At 38.6% G+C, this 26162-nt stretch overlaps 1 protein-coding gene across 1 annotated transcript in view; it reads right to left on the minus strand.

Annotated features, from left to right (window-relative positions):
- Positions 1–44: 44 nt before the first annotated feature.
- The window catches only part of MDN1 (midasin AAA ATPase 1), a 93700-nt gene continuing 67582 nt past the window's right edge, over positions 45–26162 (minus strand). Inside the window, exons 70-102 of the mRNA XM_054279886.1 lie at positions 25558–25704; positions 25163–25272; positions 24645–24718; positions 24260–24455; positions 22653–22809; positions 22356–22502; positions 21808–21934; positions 20818–20923; positions 19681–19796; positions 18176–18655; positions 17430–17656; positions 16931–17077; positions 16537–16709; positions 15998–16159; positions 15730–15867; positions 15325–15466; positions 14926–15098; positions 14552–14695; positions 13777–13909; positions 12839–13158; positions 11172–11333; positions 10672–10773; positions 10321–10522; positions 9698–9868; positions 8130–8287; positions 6576–6665; positions 6085–6200; positions 5295–5469; positions 4597–4670; positions 4389–4503; positions 3700–3763; positions 2357–2499; positions 45–997 (exon numbers count right to left, since the gene is read on the minus strand). Coding sequence (XP_054135861.1) covers positions 809–997; positions 2357–2499; positions 3700–3763; positions 4389–4503; positions 4597–4670; positions 5295–5469; positions 6085–6200; positions 6576–6665; positions 8130–8287; positions 9698–9868; positions 10321–10522; positions 10672–10773; positions 11172–11333; positions 12839–13158; positions 13777–13909; positions 14552–14695; positions 14926–15098; positions 15325–15466; positions 15730–15867; positions 15998–16159; positions 16537–16709; positions 16931–17077; positions 17430–17656; positions 18176–18655; positions 19681–19796; positions 20818–20923; positions 21808–21934; positions 22356–22502; positions 22653–22809; positions 24260–24455; positions 24645–24718; positions 25163–25272; positions 25558–25704 — 5180 coding nt within the window. The 3' untranslated portion in view covers positions 45–808. The remainder of the gene's footprint in view (positions 998–2356; positions 2500–3699; positions 3764–4388; positions 4504–4596; positions 4671–5294; positions 5470–6084; positions 6201–6575; positions 6666–8129; positions 8288–9697; positions 9869–10320; positions 10523–10671; positions 10774–11171; positions 11334–12838; positions 13159–13776; positions 13910–14551; positions 14696–14925; positions 15099–15324; positions 15467–15729; positions 15868–15997; positions 16160–16536; positions 16710–16930; positions 17078–17429; positions 17657–18175; positions 18656–19680; positions 19797–20817; positions 20924–21807; positions 21935–22355; positions 22503–22652; positions 22810–24259; positions 24456–24644; positions 24719–25162; positions 25273–25557; positions 25705–26162) is intronic.

Genomic DNA, 26162 nt, shown 5'->3' on the forward strand with positions numbered 1-26162 from the left:
GGCCGGGTTGTTTCAGCTTGGACCAATTCAAGGCGCAGACGTCGTAATTACAAAGAGTGGTACCTCTCTTTATTAGTATAGACGATACAAGATGCATAGCCTTTGCAATGAAAAATCACGTCCGTGATTTATGAAACATCCCCAACGCCTGCCTCGGACGGGGCAAACTTCACAGTGTAAAGTGGTAAGGCAGGGATCAGCGTATGGCGTGATTCAGAAAACTCCCTGCTGCTATCATCAGGCAAAAATCGGCAATAATTAAAAAGGATGTGTTAAAACCGCAGAATAGTTTCAAGTATTCGAGTACTTTTTTTTTTTTGGTTGATTAAAAACATGTGCCTCTCCTGCTCCCCCACTCCTTCCTTCCCACAAGCACCTCCACATGGGTGATGCTGGAAAGGCTTTATTTGTGAGACACCCCAACTTCCAACGCAGAAATGCCTTCTAGGAACAAGACTGGTTTTACTTACGGCAGGGAGGGAGTGGCAGGAATAATATTACCTCTATTAATATTACAAATGTTTGTTTTTTTTTTTTTTAAGGTAATAAGTTATTACAAGAGAATTTGAGACAAGATTTACATTTCTTGTGGGAATAGCAGGGGACAGTCTCACCATTGCATAATTATCCTCTGACACCTTGGGAGGATGCCCCCAAACCATTCTGTTCTTACACAGTCTCTGCTCCAGGGCAGCTCCTGCAGGATAATCCCAGTCAGGAAGAGCTTTATGAGCCCTCCCATGAAATGCAGTTTCTTGTATTTCAGCAGTTCAGCAGCAGCAATCAGGTCTGACCTTGTCTACAAAGCCTAAAGAGTGTCGGAGGCAGTCACCAGCTCAAACCACTGCCTGAGGGCATCGCTCAGAGTCTCTGGGAGCGCGTTCACGTCTCTAAGGATCATGTAGAACGGGAATGGGAATTCTTCCATGTAAGACCTGATTTCAGGCAATTCTCCAGGTCCTTTGAATATAGGTACTTTAATGTCCAAAATTGAATCCTGTAAAAAAAAGTGCTGATGTTACTACTAAATGACACATATTCTATGATCACTGATAGAAAATAGGGTAAATTCTAAGTACTTATAATTCTCCTCCTTAGATTAAAAGTTGATAAAATACTTTTAAGATTAAAAGCTCTAAGTGTTCAGTGGTAAATCGGGTCAAAGCTGAACATAAATCAGTTAAATTCTTTTGCCCTTTTAGATAAAAGTGTACTAGTAATCCTTGAATTACAGGCTAGAAGCGACTAAGCTTAAGCTTCTGCAATACCAAATTCTGTAAATAAATTCTGTCTTTTCTTAGCATATTACGATTTGAGTTTACTGTTGGCACTTTAGTTTCATTAATTTGATGCCTTCCCAAGGGAGTCTGTAAGCTCTTTAGTGCTGAGTTCAACTCATATTTGTGCAGTGCTCTATCAGAAGATTCTTTAGCAACTTGAAAGTATTTCAGAAAATACTACAAAGACAAAAATCAGATTAAACTCCAGCTGTGTTTCTTGTAACTTCTTAGTTGCCCAGTGTAGCAGCTCAGAAATTAATAAAGGTTATGGAAAACACCTTTTTTTCCCACAGAAAAAAAAAAGCTTATGAAAGACACCTAGAATTTTTGCTTGATACTACAGCCAGGTTTCATCAGAACCTTTCAGCTGTTTGTCAGCAAGAGAACTGTTAGTTTTTCAACACTAAATATAGCAGGTGAGTTTTGTATGCAAAAATAAAGATACAGGAAGAAAACACAAAAAACAAAATTAAGAGTCTTTACCACATAATTCTCTATCAGGCTTGTTTGCTCACTTACTGCCTCACAGAGCCTTCCTGAAACACTCCCAGATATTTCAGCTTCCCATCCAAGAATATCTAAAGTTTTCTTCCCCCATTACCAGATGCAGGACTCAGCTTTTCCAACTGAGGCACTAAATAACTCTCACACACTCCCTTCTGTCTAATGTTTAATCTCATACTGGCTCCAGCTGTCATGTCAATTGGGGACTGCTGTCAGAAATTATCAAGCTGAATCAGAGCTGAGATGGAACAAAGCATCTCTCAAACTCCAAATCTGTCAAGCTGCCAGCTGCTTCCCTGGTGGCCAAGAGCTACAAGCATTCTGTTTGAAGACGGGAGCTCTTGGCCTTTCTGTGGCATGGAAGCAGAGAGGGCTTTTTTTAAAATACAAAAGATAAAAAGCACAGTAGGAAGAAATGGTAGATCTGACAGACGTGGAAAACCGCACTTGGGCTCAGTATCTCTGACCTCTACAGAAGATAAGGTAACTGTATGGCACTATAAAAGACAGGAAAAGGATTTGTATCAGTTTCTCATTCACTGCAGTTGAATACTTCTCCCTTGTTCACTTACCCGGGAATTAGGGTTGTCCAACACTACAAAAATAACAAAGATATTGGCACTCCGAGCTGCTTGAACTGCTGCTGTCACCCGCTCCTTGCCTTCCAAGAAAAGGCCTCTTCCATCAGACACAATCAAAAGCAGCTGCGCTGTTTCTGAGCACAAAGAACATTTCAAACTCCACTAAGTTCAGAGTAAAACATTTAAAAGGCAAAACCCCCTATTTTGCTGTTTGGCCTGTGGGTATAATGGAAAAAGGAGTATTCCTAAGGATATTAACTCCTCAAATAGAATTCTGTCAAGTCAGTCCAATTAGTCTGAAGTAATCCTCCTGAAACATCAAGCATCACACTCATGCTGATTCCCATTTCTGAAGACATGTTACTTGACCCAAGTTGTCCCTAGAGTCAGATATATCCCTCTAGAGGTACATTTTAAGTTATGTATTTAATTACACATAAAATCACAGTAATTATAGTCAGGAATGCAAGCCCTAATTGTTACAGGGGGATGCAGAACACACTTCTGCAGACAGGCCCCAGATGTGACAGGGCTTTGTCTTTTCACAGAAGGAGGTGATGGATCCAGCAGCCTTTTCTCTTGCCAGCTCCCTAATCCTAAGGAGCTGATTGCTGCTGCATCCCCACCTAGTTTACACAGAACTGGATGCTGCTCCCCCTCAAAATATTGTGACACCCTGGCCACCCTGTGGCAAAGCAGCTGTGGATTATAAATCCCAGACTGTCCAGTTCTTGGAGTACTTCAACAACAAGAACTTATAAAAAATACAGGTGCCACCATGACAAGCATTTAACTATCACAGAGCAATCTTTTAGACTAACTGTGGGCCAGACATGAGGCAAGCAGTCTTCCAGCTTTTCTTGGAAAGAAAAGCAGCTCATGACCTAAAGTTGCAGGACAGTGAAAGGCAGGTAGGAGGCAAATTCCCTCCTCAGAGCAGTGTGCTTCTGGATACCCAGAGAACTCAAGCTCTCAAGCAGGAGCAGAAGTGTCTAGAGAGTCAGGGTCCTTAGGAAGCTGGGCAATGCTCCCAGCTGGCACTGTCTACACCTTAACACAGTCTGCAATCAGGAGGTAAAGGGAGACAGGCAAGGTGTGCCTTTTTAAAAAAGTCTTACATAAAATTTTAGTGAATTATTGACAAATATGAAGTAGGTATCACCTGGGTTTTGAGCTGAATTTCAACCAAACATTGCTTTTGATAAAGCAAAACCCAAAGCCCCAATGCAAGTGATGTTTCAGTCCTAGGAGTCTTCCTGGCAGGATCCTACATCGGGGCTGTAGTGAGCATTCCGCTGCCATGGCAACAAGCACAGTAACATAAGAAAACTCACCCGGATTAATATTTTGAGACAACTGCTGTGCTGCAGCAAACATGTTTGCTGATGATTCTAGAAACTGCAGAGGAAATAGGTAAGAAAATCAAATTATCTCATCTTAAAAATGAAAACATTTCTAAAGAACAGCTTTCTCTCTTAAATGCTAAGCCAGTCTGAACACGTAACACAGATACAGGTTTTAGCATTCTCCTGTATTAACTCCAGCTTTAAATTTATTAAGTACTTTTGAACTAAAGAATCTTCAGAGAGCCTTCAAACAATTTATTTTTCCCCAATACTAGACTAGCAAAGCCATCAACACAGTACACTGCTAATGAGATTAATGGCTTCATTGAAAATATACATCCTGTTTCTAGGTTCAACTTCTTTGGCTTCAGCTTGAAAGGAAGTATCTAGTCTAATACTCCCCATTAAGATTAAGAACATCAACAGTACCCAAAATACATTTTAAGACTCAATACAGAGGAAGGTGAATGCTTAAAAGTGGTATACATCAGAACTAAAAGTGAAAAAACACTCTTCCTGTTACAAAATTGTGACCATTTTATTTCTTTGTTATCTCACCTAATATCAGACTCTCAAATACAAAAAAACTAGTAAGTGTTACAAAGTGATCATGAAGTGCTGCTATCTTGTCTGGAAAAGATTGGTAAACCTGTTGCCCTAGAGGCATTTTTGTGTACCTGGGCTATTTTTGTTTTCTTCTGCTGAAACTTGCAAAGACGCAGTATCCGTGTCCCTGACTGGTCACTGAACTGCTCGTGGAACGGGTGCAGCAGCTGAACTGTCTCTCCAAAGCTTAAGAAAACAGGACACAATTAGAGCATGAAACCGGTGTTTACATTCTGCTCTGAAGTACTGAAGAAAAGTCAAGATTTCAAACAAACTTACCTACACACAGCAATTTGTCCCACTTCTAGAAGAGTCAGAGCATTTCCAATAACTGCCAGGGATTCATATGCAAGCTATTAAAGAAAAAAGTTGCATCAAAAATAGCATAGTCAATGTTTTACTCAAAGCCCAGTATTAAATATGAAGAATGTTACTGAAATTATTTTTTATCATCTAGAAAGATAATTGAAGAGACTGCCTATCCTTTTGCCTATGTTATGTAAGACAGTCAGTGCAATAAACATACACTAGTTCTGCTTGAGGGCTTCAGCTGATTGATTTAGAGACACCACTTTACATAGGCTAATGAAATAAAAAAGTAACTGTTCAGAAGGAAACACACCATTTTAATTAATAAAAACCCTACAAGTGGTCTATGATGAATGGGTATTTAGTGCTCCAATGAACTGCCAGATAAGGAAGTTTCAGACTTTTGTAGGCCACAGCAAGTGGTTTTACAGTGGATATGTACACCTCTACCAAACTTAACAGCTCATCCTTTCAGCTAGTTTTCACTGATCTTATGTTAATAATTCTCTCAGGCATGAAGTGACAAGAGTTCAAGCACGTGGACTGGAAAAATAAGTGCTTTGGAATTATCAGACTTTGCAGCAGCCACCAGCCCCATATGAAACAAGCCAGCAACTACACATCAGTGACAGGTGGTTTCTCCATGCCCCTCCCAAGGTTTATTTTACCTGTTTAGAGTGATTGTCAATCATACTAGAGGAATCATCGATAGCCAGGCAGATCTGGTACTGCCGTTTGCTGGGCTTGGTCCTGCGCAGCCAGATCTTGTCCTTTCGGAACTGACTGGCGATGTACGGGATCACTTTGCGCATGTTCAGCCTCTTGCCAGTTCTGTAGTCTCCCCTGAAAGTTGGGAAAAAAGACATAGTGACAGGGGTTATCAGCAGGTATCTCATTCTGGAAATCCATGGCCTATGCAGCATATACACCAAATGATTTTTTTAAAAATACAACAAATCCAATATTAGTAGTTTTAATACCGTTACAGATAAAAATATCCCCCACATTTTTAATGTAAGATGGATATTCAGTGTTTTAAAAGAAGTTTACTTCCAGGTACCAAAAATGGAAGGCAGACCTTGAATTTACATTCCACCAGTTTGAAACAAGTCTATATTTCTTTAAAAAATAATCATTTAATGTTATAAACAACGTAAAACATTTTGACATTTTACATAATCTTTGACTTAACTTCAAATGGTGAAGTTCATCAATCACCTGTTGCTCAGGAAAAAAAAAAGTAGAATGCAATATACTCAGGATGGGTGCCAACTACTATATCATGTTTGCATTTCATAAAATAACCTAATGTTCCTGTACAAGGAAATTGAAGGCATTTGCAAACAGGAATAATTTCTCTAATGCAAGAATGACATAATGCTGCAGTTTTACAGAGGTTAAAGCGCCCCAAACCCACAAGTTTGAAGAAATCAGAAGCCTCAGAAAAACCCAACTTACTTCAACTTGGCCGCCTGAGTGGGTTCCAGGATGAGTCGCAGCTGTTCACAAAGCTGCTGTGATAGAGGAGCTGTCAGTACTAAATACTTCTGCCACAGCTGTGCTGCTTCCTTCTCCTACAACATCACACAAAGAAATTAAAGTGAATTATGAAAGAACAAAACAAGAGGGGGAGCACTGTCTGAAGAAAGAAACCAAACCACAGTGCACCAAGGGGAAGGCAGTAATCAGCTAAAACTGAGGGTGCCTCACATGACAATCTGCATTCACATTCAAAACAAGATCTGAAACAGCATCCTGCTTCAAGAATAATACAGTATGTTTTTTAAAGTAAGGTAAATGTAACAACAAAAACACTATCTATGTAATGTGATTTTAAGTATTTAAATTCCAGCCTGCTTGGATTCCTCAATGTTTTAGCAGTAAAAGAAGATGAAATAATGCAATGAAGGATTCTTATGACAGTTTTATATTCAAATGAGGTCACGAACCTCCTCTGGAGTTCCAGGCTGTTGTGTCTGCCAAGCTTCCAATTGCCTTTCAAGTTCCTTTCTTAGCTCTTCAGGATCTCTAACGATGTGCTAGAAATGGAGTTACGAGTTTTATGAGACAGAAAATTAAGTTTACACATCTGGTGATTCCCAAAGTATAGCAAACTATAAAGAAAGTAAAATGCATTGTCCTCATTCTTATAAACAAAAAAACCTCGAATACCTCAATGAAGATTCTAAATCTCCATGTTTTTTTAAGAGCTTCTATGTACATGAAGGATAAACAGCTCCCCACAAATATCTCCATATGTGATTTAATCAATATAGAAACAAAGCTAGGAACATCTATGATAATGACACTGAATACAATAAAATATAGAATTTCAAGATAAATCAATGAAATTATCTTGACAAACACCAGATTTATCAACCGCATAATGGAGACCAAACTATTGAACAATACACCTAACTAGTATCTTTGGAAACAAGAGTACACTTCACTTAGTTATATTTTTATACAAGCTTCATTGAAACCACTTGAAGATTGAATATCATCATCCTTCTTACCTGGCACCAAATATTATTTGATAAGCCATTCTATTGAAGGACACCCAATAGTGACAGCCTCTGTCACTGACTTAAAAACCCCCAGTTTGGCCAAACAGCAATGCATGGTCTGTATAACCTGCAGGCTTACAGACTAAGGAAAATAAGCCCATGACTCCAAGCTCAATACTCCCAGTAACTTCTCATTCCTCAAGAAGCAGCAGCTGTCCCACTGGTCACCTGTTGCACATTTAAGGAAGGGAGAAAGTACAGAAATGCAGCAGATTTCTCTCTTCCTTCTGCTGAAAGGTGAGAAGCTGCACTTTTCCCCCAGCTGCCTCTTTCCCTTCGCCTTTAAATGGCGCTGCAAGAGCTCCCTCTCCTGTTCCACATTTTGTATGCCAGTTGGAAAAAGCCTACAAAGTTCAAAGCCACAATTATTCTGACAACATGACAACACTTGCACTCAGCAGCCTTTTTCCAAAAAGGTGAAATACTTGGCACTAGGGTAGAAATACCCAGTGCAGCTGGCACACAATCCTTTCTGTGTTATGCATAGAAAGAGTAAAATAGCACCCTCTAAGTATGGACTTAGGACACCATGCTGTAAGAATGAAAGGTCAATCCTTCTAAAAATAAAACCACACACTGAAAATATTTATATTTTATCAACTGCTTATCCACCACCAACTGCTTCTATGCCATAGGTCTTTATGATAAAATGTGCTTTTTCACAGAAGTTTGCACTGGAAAACTATGTTACAGCAAGCTCTAGGATCTTCTAGGCCATGGTATTTTTGGATTGAGACATTATAAAAAGCTCAAAAAGATTCTACAATACCTACAATCAGCTGTTATAAAGTAGTATTATATTAACGTATAATGACTGAATTGGCTGGAAAAAAGTAATTCTAGTCTTTTGCATTCACAGAGTTTCATTAACACAGGTCAAGTAAAACCATCTCTTTCTTCTGCTGTAGCTGAAAGAAGACAGACTGGGTGTCATACCTGAGGAATGTCCATCAGGAACTGGTGGGCTGTGTGTATGGTTGAGTCCTTGCTTCTCTCTGGCTTCTCTTCAGCCACCTTTGGTAGTTTTTCTGGTGCAGAGTCATTGACATCCTCTGAGTCAAAAGTCTGCAGCTCTGGCTCCACGTCACCTGGTCCTACAATCACAAAATTAATTACTGACTTCATGGGTCACACATAATACAAGAAACAATATTGTATCTGACTCTTTCACAGAGCATCTCATATGCTTTGTACTGCAGCTGACATTTCCTTCTAAAAGAAGTGCCAAATTTTAAGACATTTAATTCTAGGAATGGGATGAATACATCTTGCAACTCACTGGAACACAAAACCATGCATTTCCTAATGCAAATTGTTTTTCTGTCTTGTAAACTTCTTGCTAAACAAAGTAATAGTTAACAGATATTTAACACCTGACAGTTCCAATGGTGAAGTAAATTTACTGACTCTCATAGCCTCTATGACAGAATGATAGGAGGTATAAAGTCATATGAGGAGTTAGAAAACCATCATTAAAAATCTTTGCTGATCTTTTACTCTCTGATTTTTTTATAGAACAGCTTTCTATAAATCAAAAATCAATTTACAAATAAAAGAATGGACTAGAGAGTTTGTTTTACTACTGTTTCTACTGTACTATGATATTTAACTACTAATTTCTTAAGAATTATTCTAAAGGAGAAAAAGAATGATGTTGTAGGATGTTTCAAAGACCAGTTTTTCAGAACATAGTTAGAGAATCATGTGGAAAAACAAGTAGACTGATTACATGCACACCTGTACCATAAATAGAGTCTAGCAAGAGATCTAAGTGATTAAAGCTCAAGGGAGTGGGAGGCAAGAATGTAAGCTTGTAAAACTTGTCTCCCCTCTCCAGCCATGCTTTATGTTATTCAAGAAGAAATCTGTTCAAAATTCCAATCTATGATGTCATTCACTTAGATTCATCAAAATGACAATTTCTATAGAAACTTCTACCTAGCTTTTTTTTTTTAAGGGGGTGGGGTGTGTGGCTGACAAGTCAAACCTACCTTGTCTACCAATTACTGCTGTTAGCTGCTCAGTTTTGTTCCCACTTAAGAAAGAAGGCAGTGAGAGTTTGGTGCTACCTCACCAGATGTTGTTCAGACCAGCTCCTCAACTTCTTGCTGGTTTGTTTTTTTGGTTTTTTTTGCCAGAAGTTATACATAAAACAGTTGAGTTATGTGGTGCTGATGGTGGTGACACTGGAATGCACTGTTAAATGCCAATTAATTAAGTGAATTGGCACTGTGTTGAACAGCAGGGAAGTGTTTGCTTTTTATTTCTTCAAAGTGGTGGATAAAGATTAGAGACCATTAACTTGAAAGAAAGCAGTAAACCTCTCTGTCAATCAGTTTAGCAAAGTTACTGGGCAGAAGTAAGAACACTGCTGCAGAGGAATCAATTTAGAGCAGGCATTCAGCCTTATGAAACATATCTACTACATGCAAATCTGAATACCTACATATACATCTAAAGATCCATATCAGCATGTATTTAGAATGCTTTACAAGTTAATGTACCAGAAGGTTTAGTGGCATTAGAATTCTTTTTTTCTGGCTTCAGCTCTTCAGTGTCTACTGCTCTGAGATCCTCATCCTCCATTTCTGTTTCCATTGCTGCATCTTCAAAGTCTCCTTCTTCCATTTCTTCAGGAGGCATAAAAGGTTTCTCTTGCTCCTTGCTAGCTACATCTGCACAAAGACAAAAATACTTGTGAAGAGGAAAGTGGAAGGAGAAGTAGTCAAGTTAAAAAAAAGTTGCATTCTAAGGCCACTGTGTATCAATTTCAGTGAACTCAGAAGAGATCTGAGGCTCAAACCCCTGTTTTATCTTTCATTCTGCTGTGCCATGTTATGTCAGTAAGCTGTTGCCTTGATTAGGTGAAGTAAGATTTGAAGAGAATAGATTGCAAAGATATTAAGATAAAATTTATTTTTAAAGTCAAAATCAGTATTTTCAGAAGTGTTACTGTTGGTTGGAGTCTGACTGCCAAAGAGTAGCACTTTTGTAGTGAAATGGTGTGGCACCTTTAACCAAAGCAAGATAACTTGAGAAAGCAAACAGGGGAAACTACAGCAAATATGAGTGTTTCACGATTTGATTCTGCAATGACAACTCTTTATCCCCAGAAATCCCACTGTACCATATGTCTGTGCATCATAGTGTTCAGAGCTTTGTTTAATATGTTCAAATGCATCAGCCTCCTCCACGTTTTGTTTAGGCTGAGCTGCATCCTGCTTTGCTTCACTGCTGGATTCCATGGTTCTCAGTCGCTTGTGGATGCATTCATTGTGATCTCCCATCGAGCGCTCGTTGTCTGCCTGGCCAGGTTTCCTCTTGAAACTCTGAAAAGGAACAAATTAACACCATGAACTTCAAGAGAGGTGTATCCACCACTAATGAGAGCAGTGTTCTGACAAGGAGAAACTGAGTCCCGACTATTTGTTGGTCAATATTAAGATATTTAAACAAAAATTTAAAAGAAGAGACCAACCTGTGTATTTTTTATGCTTTGCTTCTGAGAAGCCATCCGGGCCATGCGTGTGGATTCATGGCCTTCTGACTGATTTGCACTTGAAGCTCCAGTTCCACTTTCCTGAAAGAAAAAAAATAAATTTCAAGTGTAACCAAAAATAGAAAAACTACTGCAAACAAACTCCAGATGTTAAACTGCAGTGCTTTGCTACATTCTGGTCTGAATGACCAACGGCTCATAATTCATATACTTGCAATAAAGAATTGCAAGTATAATTCTTATGGAGAGCAGATAAGCCACTTCTACAGTTCAACACTTATCCTAAACTTATCTTTACAGCAGTGAAAGTGCTGGGTATCTATATGGTCTTTAAGGTTTTTTTCAGTGAATTTACAACTGGTATAAACTAAGGTCTTATACACAGTTCTTAAAAACTACAGCAGCAGTTCCCTGATTTCAACTTGAAAACATATTAACAAATTTAGCATTTTTAACTCAGACACTTCCACATAATTTACCTCTTTAGACTGGTCTCTTTCTGAAGCCTCTCCAGCCAGCTCAACAGCACTGTCACTCTGCAGATTTTCTTGCCCAGTCTGCCCTTGTGTTTCATGCTCCATTCTTTCCTCAGCCTCAGGGATCTCTTCATCCATCTCTGAATTACCTTTATCCTCCTCTTCCTGAAATAACATCAGATTATTTTAACATTCTAAAAAACACTGAGAACTGTGTGTTACTGAAAGGCACTTAAAGACAAATACAGTTATAAGACACAGTCAGGATGGCCTAACAAAGGGAAAGGCCTGTTTAACTGGATATCCCCTCTGTGATGAGGTCACCAGCCTAGCACATGAAGAGAAGGCAGTGGATGCAGTTTTTCTGGATTTTTAGTAAGGCTTTTGATAGTGTCCCTCACAGCATCTTATCGGACATGTTGTCCAGCTGTGGAATGAGTGGATTCACAGTGTGCTGGGTGGATTCTAGGGCTAAAATAGTTGTAGTGAATGAGATTTCATCTCGTGACATTCACCAGCTCCTTGGGTTTCAGCTCCAGGACTAGTCCTGTTTAATGTATTTATCAATGATCTAGATACAGGAGTTGAATGCTCCATTAGCAAGCTTGCTGATACAAACTGGGAGGTGCTTTTATCCTCTCTTGGAGGATAAAAGGCCCCTTGCAAAGGAATTTAGATTGATTGGGGCACTGGACCATGATTAACGGGATGAAATTTAACAGGTCCAAATGCTGGATTCTGCACCTAGGATGGAATAACACTGGGCTCAAGCACAGAGGGAAGAGGAGTGGTTGGAGAGCAGCCCTGCAAAGGGATCTGGGGATGCTGGCCCACAGCAGGCCCTGTGTGAGTGAGCACTGAACCCTGGCAGCCCAGAGGGCAATCCCCATCCTGGGGTGCATCAAACACAGCAACACCAGCTGGTCAAAAGAGGTGCTGAATCCACTGTATTCAGCATTGGTGCAGCCTCATCTGAGTGCTGTGTGCAGTTCTGGGCCCCACAAGTCAAGAAGGATGTGAAGGTCCTTAAATGTGGCCAGAGGAGAGTAACAAAGGTGGTGCAAGGGCTGGAAGTCACGTCCTATAAAGAGTGGCTAAGGACTTTGGGCTTGTCTAGTTTGAAGAGAAGGAGGCTGAAGGGTGGCCCCATTGCTCTCTACAACTTCCTGAGGAAGGGACATAGAGAGAGAGGTGCTGAACCCCTCACCCTGGTACCCAGTGATAGGATGCATGGGAATGGTCATTAGGAGTTTAGTATCACTTCTTTACTGACAGGGTGGTCAAACATTGGAAAAGGCTTCCTAGAGAGGTGGCCAGTGCCCCAGAGCTGTCAGTGTTTAAGAGGTATTTGGACAATGTGCTCAATAAATATGCCTAAACTTCTGGTCAGCCCTGAAGTGGTCAAGCAGCTGGACTAGATGATCACTGTAGGTCCCTCACAACTGAAAAAGTCTGTTCCACTCTAACACAAGGCCAAGGAGGCAGCAGGAATACAGACAGCAGAAACACATGCTTAATAAGCAGTTCTTATTATCTTGATGAAGACTCTCATTGTGTCTATTAAATGTCAAATTTGTTTCAGAGTATCACACAGCACATCCATTTCTTAAATCTCGTATAAGGCAATTTAAAAAAAAAAGAAAATCACACTTTAATTTATTACACTGTACCTGAGGTTGAAGGCCTTGCTCTTCATTAGGGATTCCCTTATCTTCAGCAGATTCATTTTTTTTCTCATCAGGTAGTTGTGACTCTTCCTCTTCTTCTTGTGCATCCTCAGTATTCTCTGCCTTTTCTTCTTGATCATGATCTTCTTTATCTCCTCCATCTTCCTTCTCCTCTTGATCTTCAGAAATGCCTTCTTCAGCTGCTTTTGCATCTTGATCATTTCCTTCTGTCTCACCAGTATCCTCTGCATTCTGTTCTTCTGTCTTCTCTGCCTCATTTAAATCCATAGGTTTCTCATCTATTTCAAAATCATTCTCTTCTTCTGGATAAAAAAAAATCAGAAAGGTATATAAAACTTTCAGTGAAGTATAGAGACAGTGAATATTACAGGCATTTGGAATAAAACTGCCCAGCCTATCAAAAACCCATAAAATACTCAGTTCTATACACAGAATCTGTGTTTTCTATAGCCAGATAATTCCTTTAACTCACAGCTGATTTCTAGCTAGCAGTACAACAGGATGAATTCCTAGTAACTTCCTTTAACCTAATATTCCTGAAAGCAAATTGACTTTTGAGAGTACAAATACTTAGAAGTATAATAGAAGAAAAATGAAACCACAAAAGCAACTGGACAATTAAATAAGGAGATTCCAGCCTGAGTTAGGCTGTATCACTTGGGTAACATGAAGAGCATGCTCCACAGTGTGCATGAAAGGGAGGTAAAGGAAAATGTTGTCATGCTGACTTCTTGTCTGGCCTGCATTTGGTATGTTGGTATTTGGATGCACAAAAGAATTTGTTGCTAATTGGTGGTTACACTGAATCCTACCACCATCTCTGTCCTTTCTGTAGACAAGAAGGGTTCATGATCTAATTGTCCCCCACCCCGCTTTCATGTGGCTTTCATCTAGGAATCTGTAGAGATTTTCAGCTGTACCTTCCTCCTCCTCATCATCACTCTTCTCATTACTCTCCAGATTCAAATTATCAGGCAGGTCCAAAGGTTCAATTTCAGGCTCCTTTTCTTGCTGGCCATGATAAGGATCTACTTCATTGTCATCATACTCACGCTGTCAGCAAAGAATGGTGAAAAAATAACAGGCACGGATTAAGCGTGAGGATAAGCTAAGATTAGAAACAAGATCCTACTGTACTCCCTAGGACAAAGAAATACTGGATACAATATTACATTCTGATCAGTTAAAAGTGGATTTCCAGTGGTACACATAATCATGCATAAAGAGCAGAAAGATTAATTTCAGCAAATACATTTACATAAATTGGTGGTACTTACAATCACCATGTTTTGTGTTCTAAAGCCAATTTTCCTAGCTGAAGCATTCTAAACAGAATATGCACTCTTGGAGATGCTAAATGTACTCTTGCATACTAAGGTGTTTCTTTTGCTAAACACAACAGAATTAGACTTTTGAAGCTTTGTCCATCAAAACATCAATTCAATGTAAAGCCTGTTTTGGCAGCTATTACAAGTTCAGCTATTACATATTCCAGAAATCCTTTCTGGAATATGAATCAGAAAATAAATGTGTATTATAATGGATACAGTATGGTTTATTTTTAGCTCTGAAATGAACTTTTTTCAGGGTGCTTCACTATTTAAAAAAAAGCATTTCAAATTCTCAGAAACATGGTATGAGCAACACAATGTGGTTTAACAGCAAGATACTCCATTTAGTCCAAATAATTTTTACCTCATCAATTTGTTCATGGATTTTCTCTTTATTTCCACTGTCCTCTTCCTGTTGCTCTTTTTCCTCATTCTTGGGAGGCTTTTTTTTATTATCCTTGTTTCCTGTCCCCAAGTTGTCATCTTTTGCAACGAGCTCTGAATCCTCCTATTAATAAATCCAAAAGAAGCTCAATTAACTTTATCCACTTTTCAAAGTCTTAGTGACATCATCTCCTACTAAAAAAAAAAAAAAGACAACACTCAACAGAACATATTCCCTGAAATTATCCCCTTCTAAGGCAAAAAGCTACAAGAGCAATTCCCATCTAGGTCACATTAAGTTAGCAGAGTTCAATTCCTTTGATACTTTTCCCCCCCCATCTTGTTCCTTATTACCTCATCCGTTCCTGGTCCAGTTTCTTCTGTTTTACTACTAGCATCTTCATCATCATCATCATCCTCATCATCCCCCCACAGCCTTTCATCTAGTTTATCATCAGCTTCAGCATTATCAAGATTGCCCATCTGCTTATCCAGTTCTTCCTCTTCATCTGAATTTTCCTCATCCTCTGTGTACAGTTCAGAATGTGTTTCAGTACAGAAGAGAGAAAGATAATGTTTTTGTTTTAGAAGCAAATAAGCAATCATACTTTGAACCTAAATTTTATCACCCCATTCAGTTTAATTTATATAAGCTGCAAAGGACACACATGCACATGTTATAGGAAAGCATCAACCATTACTAAACTGATCTATAACTTTTCTTATAAGCTTGCCATAATGAAAGAACCAAACCTTTTTTCTCCAATTCTCCATCATGCATCTTTCCTTCAAAGTCTTCAGACATTTCAATTGCATTGTCTTCTCCTTCAATGTCTGGTTTAGAATCTTGATCCTCTTTCTCCTTCTCTTTCCCTTTTTGATAACTGTCTTCTATCTAAACAGTGGTAAAGCAAAAAATTACAATTAGTCTTGCCAATATATTAAAAGATTCACAAGCATATTAAAACACACAAAAACATATTATCATATTAAAAGTATCACAACAAGATTCATAAGCTGATAGGCAAAAATAAAAGCCAAAATAAATAGGAGACTGAAGATAACTGTGTTTCTTTTTACCTAACACATCCACATCATGGACTTCAAGAGCTTTTCCAGTTTCACTTCAATTAAACAAGATCAACCCCAAACACTTGCCTGATCTTCACTTTCTATTTTGTCGCTCACATCCTTCTTGCCTTCCCCTTCTCCAATACCACCATCCTCATAGTCATGGAACTCTGTTGCTCCCTCTCCTGCTTCATCTTCAAGTAACTCTTTTGGCAAACAAAATCCCTGCAAAGGTGAACAGAAACTCAACATCTTCCTCAGTAGTAAGTACATTTTTCAGCTTAGTTTCTACTCAAGACTTTTACACATTAACTATATGCTTGCCATAAAGCCACTGTTACCTCTAATAACTTACCTTCAGAGCAAGCTCTGTAAAAATGCTGGTTAAAACAGAAAGCAGTTTCCCAGTACTCCTGTGAGATGCCAGTGAAATGGTGAGGTAGAACAGGATGAGGTCTGAATATCTGCAGAGCATGGGCTTTAGGCGCACCAGCAAATAGCAGGACTGGTTGAAGAACTACAATTAAAACAAAAAATCAACTGTCAGTCATTACTTGTACTTACTGACAGGCACCTCAGAGAGGCTCATGACAGTGACTGAAAACATTCTCAAAGAAATATCAGTAGGTGAGTGTAAGTACTAATTCTAATGTTTCTGGAGCTTTTCCTAGATTTTTCACAAAAACTTTGTCTTCTTACTACAGGAATGTTTAGCTGTTCAGCTTTTGCCAGACACTACAGAAGACTACTTTTATTTGTCCCCAATTTCTCACATGCTTCTAGTTCTAAGGCACTGGGCAAGAAGAAGCAATGCACATTTAACCCCCAAGTAGTTACAATTCCAAATATCTCAAGACTCCTAAGCCAAGAAACTCATGAAAAGAAAAAATTTACCTTATGTTTATATGAAGTGCAGTCTTCCCTGTAAGATTTCAGGATCTCCAGGAGTTCTGAAACACCTAAAATTGCCTTCTGCACATGTAAAGCCTCCAAATCAGCAGACAGATCTTGATCCAAAAGTTTAGTTATATGTCCAGCTTTAATCACATCAAGTAAGGCTGCATCCTCTTTGTTTGAAGCACATTAAAAAAATGGAGATCAGGTCAGATATTCTAAAAATGTTAGAACAAGCAATCTAGAAATAGCCACCTATGTATCTGAATACACAACTTCTATTAAAATAGTAATTTCCTTGTGTATTGGTACCTCTGACATATACTGTTTAAAGGTTAAGGTTTGCATGGTTTAAACTCTCCTGCTCCCCACTCAAGTATATTGACAAACTTACCATTTTCCTCTGAAGATTTTTCTTCCTCTTTTCCACCTTCCTGTTTTCTCTCTACCAAACACTGAACAGCATACAGAACAGCATGGATAACAGTTTCCACTTTTGTTGAGAATTGCTCCACAAACTCTTCATCTGACTGTTGATTTCCTTTTGAACATAACACAGGCAGTTTTACGTGCTTGTAAACATCAGATTACAGGTTCCTATGTTTCCTTTATGCAAGGACAATGACAGCACTATGCAACTTTTACTATACAGTTCTACCAAAATCTCCTTGTTAATTGTGACCTTCAATTATGGTGCAGGATCTATCACTAATAGAGATGGTAAAAAAAATTCTACTGCACAAATAAAGTCTGGACTAAATTTTGCAAGTTTTAATTTAATGAAGTTTTTGGATATCAAAAGGAACACAGGGCCACCTTCAGCAATAACCAAACTAATAAATTCTTGTGTCTTTACCAACATTATAAATCAAGTAGAGAAAAATTATCCTCACCAGTGCAATTTGACACGGGAGCAAGAAGCTGTGTTCTCCAGGCTGTGAAGTGTGAAGATGTGTTATTAACTTCTTCTTGTATATACTTCAGGCTCTTGATTAGGGCAATCTGATTTGCAGCTTCCATGTCTTGTCCTTTTGGAAGAAACAGGGACTCTATGCTTTGTAACTGGGCTGACACTTCCAGCAAACAACTCACAGCTGATGTGCAAACTTCAAAGTCTTTCCTGCAACAGAAATACCATAATACTGAAACAAGAACAAACAGTCCAACTTCAGATTAAGCCTTTTCTTGGTCATGGATAAGGGAGAGGCAGCATATCTCCATCCTGAATTTATTAAGCAAAAGATTTGACAAAAAGCTTATAGTCACACTTTGAAGCAGAGAGAAAATTAGAAGAATATTATTAAATAGGCTACAAACGTATTTTAAAATGAAAATCTCTTCATTAAATTTGTATTTGAAATTCACCTCATTAGCTAAGGATCTATGGGGATAAAATCCTGAGAGACCAAAGACAAAGTGGGAAGCTGAGACAGAAATTTTTTTCACTTGTCAAGGGAATGGGAGAAGACATACATTTCTTAAAGAGTCAGGCACTGCATTTTGCAAAAAGAATGAATGGAAAAATGTTTGAGGAGCACCTGAACCCACTTTTGAATATATGCATAGGCAAAAATTTTCAAAAATTACTTCACACCTACTATGTGAACATAAAGAAGGGATGTTCATGTGTAGGACTCACCAGGAATAAAAGGAGGTCTCACGTGACTGTTGTCTTACTCTGTCCACCTCTGCTTTCACGGCCTTCACATTTGCTATCATTGCAGTCAATTGTGTAGCTACCTGCAGCCACAACTGATCCTTATTCCTCATCCTGCACCCAGGAGGCAACTGCTCAGCTGATACTGGAGACAAGTGCTTTAGATCCGAGGGAATCAGGTCAGGTATTCCTGCAAGAACATCTCCCATTTCAGGGACTGAACTCTGAGCAATGTTGGGTTTCACATCTGTCCTTTCACTGTCATTGCTCCTGGCTGACTCTTCTTTTGGGCAGCACTGGATAAACCAAGACAGCTCCTCGAGAGCCATCACACACTGCATGCAGAGCTGCTGCAGTCTGTCTGTCCAGCATTGAATACTGTCTTGAGGAGGAAATGTTGCACTGTAGTCTCTGCCAGCAGTCAGCCTAGAATCTATCTCTTGTATACAACTCAGGAGGTTCCTAGTAAAGATTAAAGAAAGAGAATGTAAAAATCACTGAGTCTTAAGTTGTACTTCATTTTTAAAAGATATATCTTTAACTAAAATATTTTTTTTTAAATCTAGCTAATAACTTCTCCTGGAAAGACTAAAACAATAGTTGGGTTTTTTTTAAACGTTGGTTAATTAGTGATTTTTTTCCCTCCCTGCATTATGAAATACTACAAAGCCCTGGAAATCTGATTTCTTATGAAAGTCATAGTAATGCAGATAAATGTCCTGAAAGTTTTACTATTTCTGTGATTGTAAAGCTAAGAAGTTTGTTTAGTTGGGGTTTTCTGTTTATTCATTTTTTGCAAGTTTCCTGGCCTTAGAATAAATTTTGCAGCAGTAATCTCCAGTCCAGAATTTCCTTCTCTGTACAAATGGGCTAGCTCCTAACCTGACTTCTAGAAGTTTTATGGACTACAGAATGCTAAGCACAAATATGCTCAAAGGTGTCATTTGCAATGACTCTGATGACTTGAGCAATGAAATGAAAGATCACATAGAATAAGAAAGATTCTTACACACTTTTCCTTTTACAGTTTTGACACAACATCCAGTATGTCCCACCTTTCTAGAATTTTTCTTTGTAAGCTGTTGACGCTTTATTTATTTTGGCTCAAAATACCATCCAGATCATTTATTTGCCCCAGGTCAAGCCAACAACTTGAATGCAAACAAAATTAACTTAGGCCAATACCAAATGAGAGAGATATGACAATCTGTAAGTTTAATGCTTTAACTGTGTAATAAACTATAGGAATTAGTTCACATATATGCCTTTCTTGTTCTACAAAATTATTTTGATTCCAAAATACTGGCTGCAGTGATAGGATAAACTTAGATCTTTCCTATCTAGGCTTAATTGAAGAGAGAAGAAATACCAGGAAGCAGAGGAAAAAGTTGTTATTTTCTTCTGCCTCATTTTCCATCTTTCTTGAACTGATTTGCTTACTGTTAAAACTTCTTGCCAACAATTTAACACTGGAAGATGGAGAATACCTGAGTAAGATCCACTGTTCTGTCAGTGCAGTAAGAGATCTCCTCTGTCTCACAAGCATCTGCATGAGGTGTGCAGTGAACCCTTTGCAGCGTTCAATGCTGCCCAGTCCAATATCCTACACAAAACAGAGACAGAAGAAGTGGAAGGGAAGAGTTAGATGAAGAACGAGGCAACAGCAGTCTGTGTGCCTCTATTTCACTGAGCAGGCTGAAGGATTATGGTTTAATTGAACAAGTCTTACAAAATTTGCATACAAATTTGCCTTTCAAGTAACTTCTGTAACAGTCACTCACATTAGATTTCACTCCACTGCAGCAATTCTTATCAGAAATTCAGTTGCAGTATTAAATCTACCTTAGATAAATAATGATTAAAATCTGAAGAAGTACCAGTCTAAATGCTTTACATTCATGACCAATGCTACAACCATTCCTTTTACCAGACAGAACAACTACTTCCACTCCTTTCATTAGAAGTGGACACATCTTAAAGCTCAGAATAAATGGTGACAACACAGGCATAACTGATCACAGCCACGTTCCACTATTTGTATCTATTATCGAGTGTGACTTTGATAAGATCATGTTGTAAAACAAGAGGTAAAGCATAGTGAGAGGAAGAACATCTGGAAGAGATGCTTTTTTACTGAAATTTTGGAAAAGTTGTTCTGGTATGGCAGAGCTCATTTGTCTGTTCTAGACCCATCTTTGGTCTAAAAGATCGAGTCTGTGTCTCTAAAAGAGACACAGACTCCTGTTGCACCCAATTATAAATATCAACTGATTTCTTCAAGAACACTGGACAACATTGGGATTATTTTCCTTAAAAGTTTGGATTCAGCATTTCATGAGTTTCTTCATGCACAAAAATGAGGCAATTAGGGATCTGCTGGGATGAAAGATAATGTACACTAAACAGATCATTAACTTCTTTCCCTGAACCAATTTTGTCCCTACAGAAAACAGCAGGTTTCAACATGCTGCATTTAATGAGAGCTACAAAAGTGTCGTATTTAGTATCATATTACACAACACGGTGTTATCTCCCATCACTTTTTTACCACAAGGAAATTTCAGTCCAAGCTGGTAAATGAAGTTAACAGAACTAAGATTCAGGTTTTACTTTGCTGGTTTTACCTTGGCAGGTGCTAACAAGGCTGTCTGGAGCCGTGAGTGACGTGCAAGTGACCGATAGAAGTACTTCTGGCACCCATCCCAGGCAGAAGAAATCTCTGTCAGCAACCTGGCAGAGCACAAAGAAGTATGGTATTGAAAAGTACCTCAGCATGCTAGAGCCACCACATCAGCTCTTCAACCCAACAGCTTTGCTTGAAATCTGTTGTTTAGAAAATGCATCGATCTTCCAATTCTGCATTTTATCTAAAAATATTCTAGTCTTAAGAAAACATTTGATTTTAAAAATAAATTCTAAGAAAACCCTAAGCAACAGCAGCAAGATCTCTATCTTTGAATACCATTTAATGCTTTCATAGTGATATTGTTTTTCTTGCCCCCCATGCAGCTAAATCCAGCTTCATACAGAAGCCTTTCTTTTCACCCTGATACATAAACTAAATGCTTACATCCCAGGACAATAACCAGCATGTCTCAATGACAAAAAAGCCCTTGTTGACAGAAAAACAGTTAAAAAATCTGAAAAAACATCTTTCCCCTAAGAAAGCTTTTCCAGTAATGACCACATTGAAGTATATGTATTTTCTCCTGAAATATCCCATTATTTAATGAAGACAAAACAATGAAGAAATCCCTGAAAATCACAGTTCACTTTCAATAAAATCATTAGCAGTTTATGCTCTAATATACAGCTAGCAAAGCATCCCAGGCAAGGCTGGACAGTGGAGGGCTAACTGAAATCTAATTCATGGAAAGAATGAAACTAAGGGTACAGTTGGTAAAGTGCAAATATAGAAAAAAATGAAATTAAAAAAATCCCGAATCCTTGCTCAGTTGTACATACCAAACTGAGATGTAATGGGAGGATGGGAATATGCAAAACCCTAAATGAATTACTGTTGAGAAACCCCAGTCTAAATCAACACGCCATAAATTCCATATATTACAGCTGCAATTCACCCAGCCTGAGGGTGAGAAGTCCTGGGTACCTACGTGGTGTCCAGCTCATGTGTGCAATCCACGGCAGCCAAGGCACTGTGCAAGTCCAGCGGCCGGAGGTACAGAACTTCCTGGCAGTTTTCTGAGCGGGACCAAGACAGACCTTTCCGGTATGACAAACCTGGAACGGCATTTCAGCACACACCCTTTGATGCCCTCGTGTTTTGTATGAAAAATGTCACTCACACAGTTGGTAGTAAGACATCAAATGTTCTTATTTTGACAAGTCTTTGAACATGCTGCAAGTTTTGTAATGTAAGAACACGTTGTAGCTCAGCTATCTTGAGCTGAACATAGCTGAGCAACACAGCTGAAATAAGACTAACACAGACCTGTGTACATTAAAGACTTTTCACTGCCCCATGTCCTTTAAGAAAGCTGAGTTAGGGATAATTTTTAAGATATGAAAAGGCTGATGAATGAGGGGGGTAAAGGTGTTACCTTACATCATATTATGGTGGGTTTAGATATATTGGCAAAGACAGTAAAATGCTCAAGAACTCTGTACTTTTAAACCAAGCCCATTTTTAGTGGAAGCTCACCTGTTTTAGCAAGGCTTTTAAAGAGATCTGACAAAGCCCGTTGCTTTTGCATCTGAATATGCTTTGCCTCTGATTTCTGCTTCTCCTTAGTTGCTGTCTGATCAAATGTTAAATTTTGCAGTTCCGCTACAGAAACAATAATACCACCTGTATAGAAGACAACAGACAAAGGTATGAGATTTAAATTTTCATGTACGCAAAGCATTCTCTAGGAAGATATATCTGCACTTTTTCCTGACTTGTTCCATTTATGGTAGAGAAGTCAACTGTGGTATGGACATCACAAGAAAATCTAACCTGTGAACTGGTCGAGATTTTCCACCAGGTTTAAGAATGAATTATTTTCTGTAACTGATGTACACATTTTCTTCATTTTCTTCGTCAGCTTAGACAGACGATACTGAAGAGAATCTGTATGAAATGTGATGACACCCTGACATTCTGGGAGTACCTTCTGAAAAAAAGGGAAGAAAATTATACACAAATACTCAAAACTCATGTTTGATCCCTAGGAGTAAACTGCTTTAAAAAAGGGCTCAATTCTGCATTTATCTGAAACCCCAAAACATGTTCATGATTCTTTCATCAGTTCAGCACCAACACTTGAGAAAAATCATAACACATGTATGTCAGGCAAGCATTATTTCTGAACAGTCAAGTGATCTTACTGTCTTAGATGTTTGTCATTACCTCTATGAAAAAAGTAGTCATTGCTTCAGGTCAGCTTCTTCTGCCTTCCAAGCTTAAAGGTATTAACCTAAATTACTAATGCACCCAGGGTGTCACGTAAGAACACCCTCACTCACTTTCCACTAGACAACAAAAACAGTGTGCAAGTAGAAATTATTAAATAACGGAATTAATTCCTCAGCATATCCAAAGCTTTTCAATTTTTTTTTTTGTTCAATTTTTTTTTTTGTTCAATTTCAATTGTTTGCATGCATCTTCTTTAAGGAACGAAGACAACATGGAGCTGCAAGAAGTGAAACCAATAACCCTGTTAACTAACAGTAACAGGCTTACAAATCACCCACTAACAAACAAAACCCTCAATCAATCAAATACATTAGATTTGCATTAAATTTCTGCCTCCTTGCTCTACCCTCCTGTACAGGACTTTAGCAAGATCAGCCCTCCTCCTAGTCTGAAAAAACAGAACAAAGCTGAGGGTAACTCAGCATTTCCCACTCACCACCAAATTCTGATGAGTTATGATTGTCTGTCTCCTTGCATCTTGTTAATAAAAACTAATGATATGAATAGGAATCTCTTTCAGGAAGAAAACTAGCTGACTTCCTCTCTGAGCTGGGCAAATTATTTAGAGACATAGTAAACTAAGACTCTCTGGAACAGGATTTACCACGCATCAGCTTGTCCAAGGCAAATGTTCACAGTCCACAAACTGTCAGTCAACAGCAAATGTGTCAATATAGTGAATTCCCTTATTAGTATCCAAGCCAAAAGTGATTCAGTATTTAATCAGACCTCATATGCACACAAATCCTCCAGCTACATCATTATATGTTTGGGTCCTTTTTTAGAAAAAAAGGGTAATAATAATTTCAACTCCCAGGCTATTTTACTTCATTAGTAGAGAAGTAACAAATTGCTGCAGACACTATGTAGGCAAATGGGAGATGAGATGCGTAACAGCCTCATCTCTGTGCATCAGACACAGATATAGTGCCAGATCAGTACAGACCATGCTTGCCATCCCATGCTGCATTCCCACCCATCTGCAGTGTTGCATAACACTGAACACAAGTAAGACCAAAAAAGTTTATGATATATTCAACAGATCTGACACTTACATAAGATTTTCCTGCATTAATCAGTGAAAAGCAATGTATAGATGAGAATAGAGAAACTGTTCTTCCCACACTTAGAATAACTAATTCAGTCACCTTGGTAACATCTGTTCTAGCAGACAGAACCTTTCTCAATGTGTTGTTTAGCCTCTGAATTTTGGTTTCTTTGTCTTCAGACTCTTCTTGCTTTTGCATGCAGTCCAGCTGCTCTTCCTTACCAATCTCCACCAAGGCAGGCTGACACGGCTCATCCAGAACAACTTCAAACTTCTTCATGAATTTAAAGAGAGTTCTAATTACCAAATGAGAGGAAAAAATTACTGGGTTTTGTAATCCTGGAAATCTCTCAGCTGCTGGAAATAAATGTTTTCACTGTGTTGTGAGCAGAAGAAACACTTCTGCATTCAAATGTAACATCATAGCGAAATCATTCAGAAGGAAGGTTTCAAAAAGGGGAGCTTTATTTTAAGTTCTGACTTACCTGCGTATTTTTTCAACTGATTGCTTTATAGCCCAGAAGCTGACATCATTCCACCTGGAAATCTTCACAAATTCCTATTAGGAAAATAAACAATCAATGGGATTACTTATGTAAATGAAATGAACTGTTTCTACATCAAAGATGATCTTTAAACCTTATCAGCTATGATGATCTGGTAGCTTTAAAATGCCAAACATTTTAGTAAGTGAGCAAATTATTGCACAGGCATCTTATTAACAAAATATTTGCACTGCATAAAAACTGCTGCATAGCCAGATGTTGTGAAATGAACAGGGGCTTCATCGCTGGGTAGAAACCTTCATGGATAAATGGGACTGATCAAGCATTAAAGCTTTCAGTCAAACCCTCCCCCACCTCAAGAATTAATTCTTATTAAAGAAAATGTTTAGTAGGGATTTCAGGGGCTAACAGAACTATTATAGACAAATTCAGATAGTATCTGCTCCACTGTTTCTTTGGTTAGACTGATACATTGTCTGAGCCAAGTCTCCTTTTACCTTAAGTTCCTTTTCTATGGGCTGACGAAGTTCAGTGATTTTGGCCTCAACGCACTCTGAAAACTGCTTATAGTAATTGTACAGATTCCACAGGATGCTGCACAGAACATCTAGAAGGGAGAAGGGACAGATAATAACAATAATAATTATCATCATCCTTCTTTTACAAGAGGGCATTTTTCAGTAATTACAATAAATATACCCCAGTTCCTTTTGGAAGCTTAGCAACACTGAAAGCTGGGGTAAATTGACCAGCAGGAAAACAGTAAAACAGCTCTACTGGCTTGTGTTCTATGTATGAGCTCAGTGACCTGTCTGGAAAGTCTGGAACACCTGATGGCTGAATACTGGGATGCTGTATAGGTAACTCATCAGAGGTAATGCTAACAACTTACCCCTTTCTGCTCCTTGAGGCATCAGCAAGACATGGCAGTGGAAAACCAGCAGTGTTTGGAGCCGTGCCTGAAACTCTCCCAGAGTAGAGCCTTCAATGAAAGCCTGCAATGTGCTGACCAGAGTTTTCTGATCCATTTGCTCAGTTCCTGAACATTGCACCGGAAATTCAGAAAGAGAGAGAAAACAAAAAAAAACCTTTAAAATATCTACTTGAAAATTGTTGTCTGGTCTTTATAACTTTCAATTGAATATTGACTCTCAATTAGGAAAAGTTCAAAACAAAACACGAAGTGGGCAGAGAGGAGAAGAATTCTGATTTAATAAGTAAAACTAACAGATGAGACGCTGGAAGAAACAAAAGGGAGCAAGAAGCAGCATTAAGATAGCGACTGAGTAGGTCACTTATATGTTGAATTTCAGAATCCATTGAGTATTTACAGCATACTTGCTATTCCCTATGAATGAATGGCTTTTTCAGTCATGATAAGCAACAGCACAAATAAGTCACTGCCAGTTCCTTAATTCCTCAAAGTCATGAGGACAGAAATAGAGCAGAAGAATGTGGTAGAGAATACAGTGTCTTTAGGGTATTATCTGTGGAAGA

Source organism: Melozone crissalis, unplaced genomic scaffold (assembly GCF_028551555.1).
Source record: "Melozone crissalis strain CALT ecotype California unplaced genomic scaffold, PUWL_Pcris_2 ptg000027l_1, whole genome shotgun sequence".
Classification (NCBI taxonomy): Eukaryota; Metazoa; Chordata; class Aves; order Passeriformes; family Passerellidae; genus Melozone; species Melozone crissalis.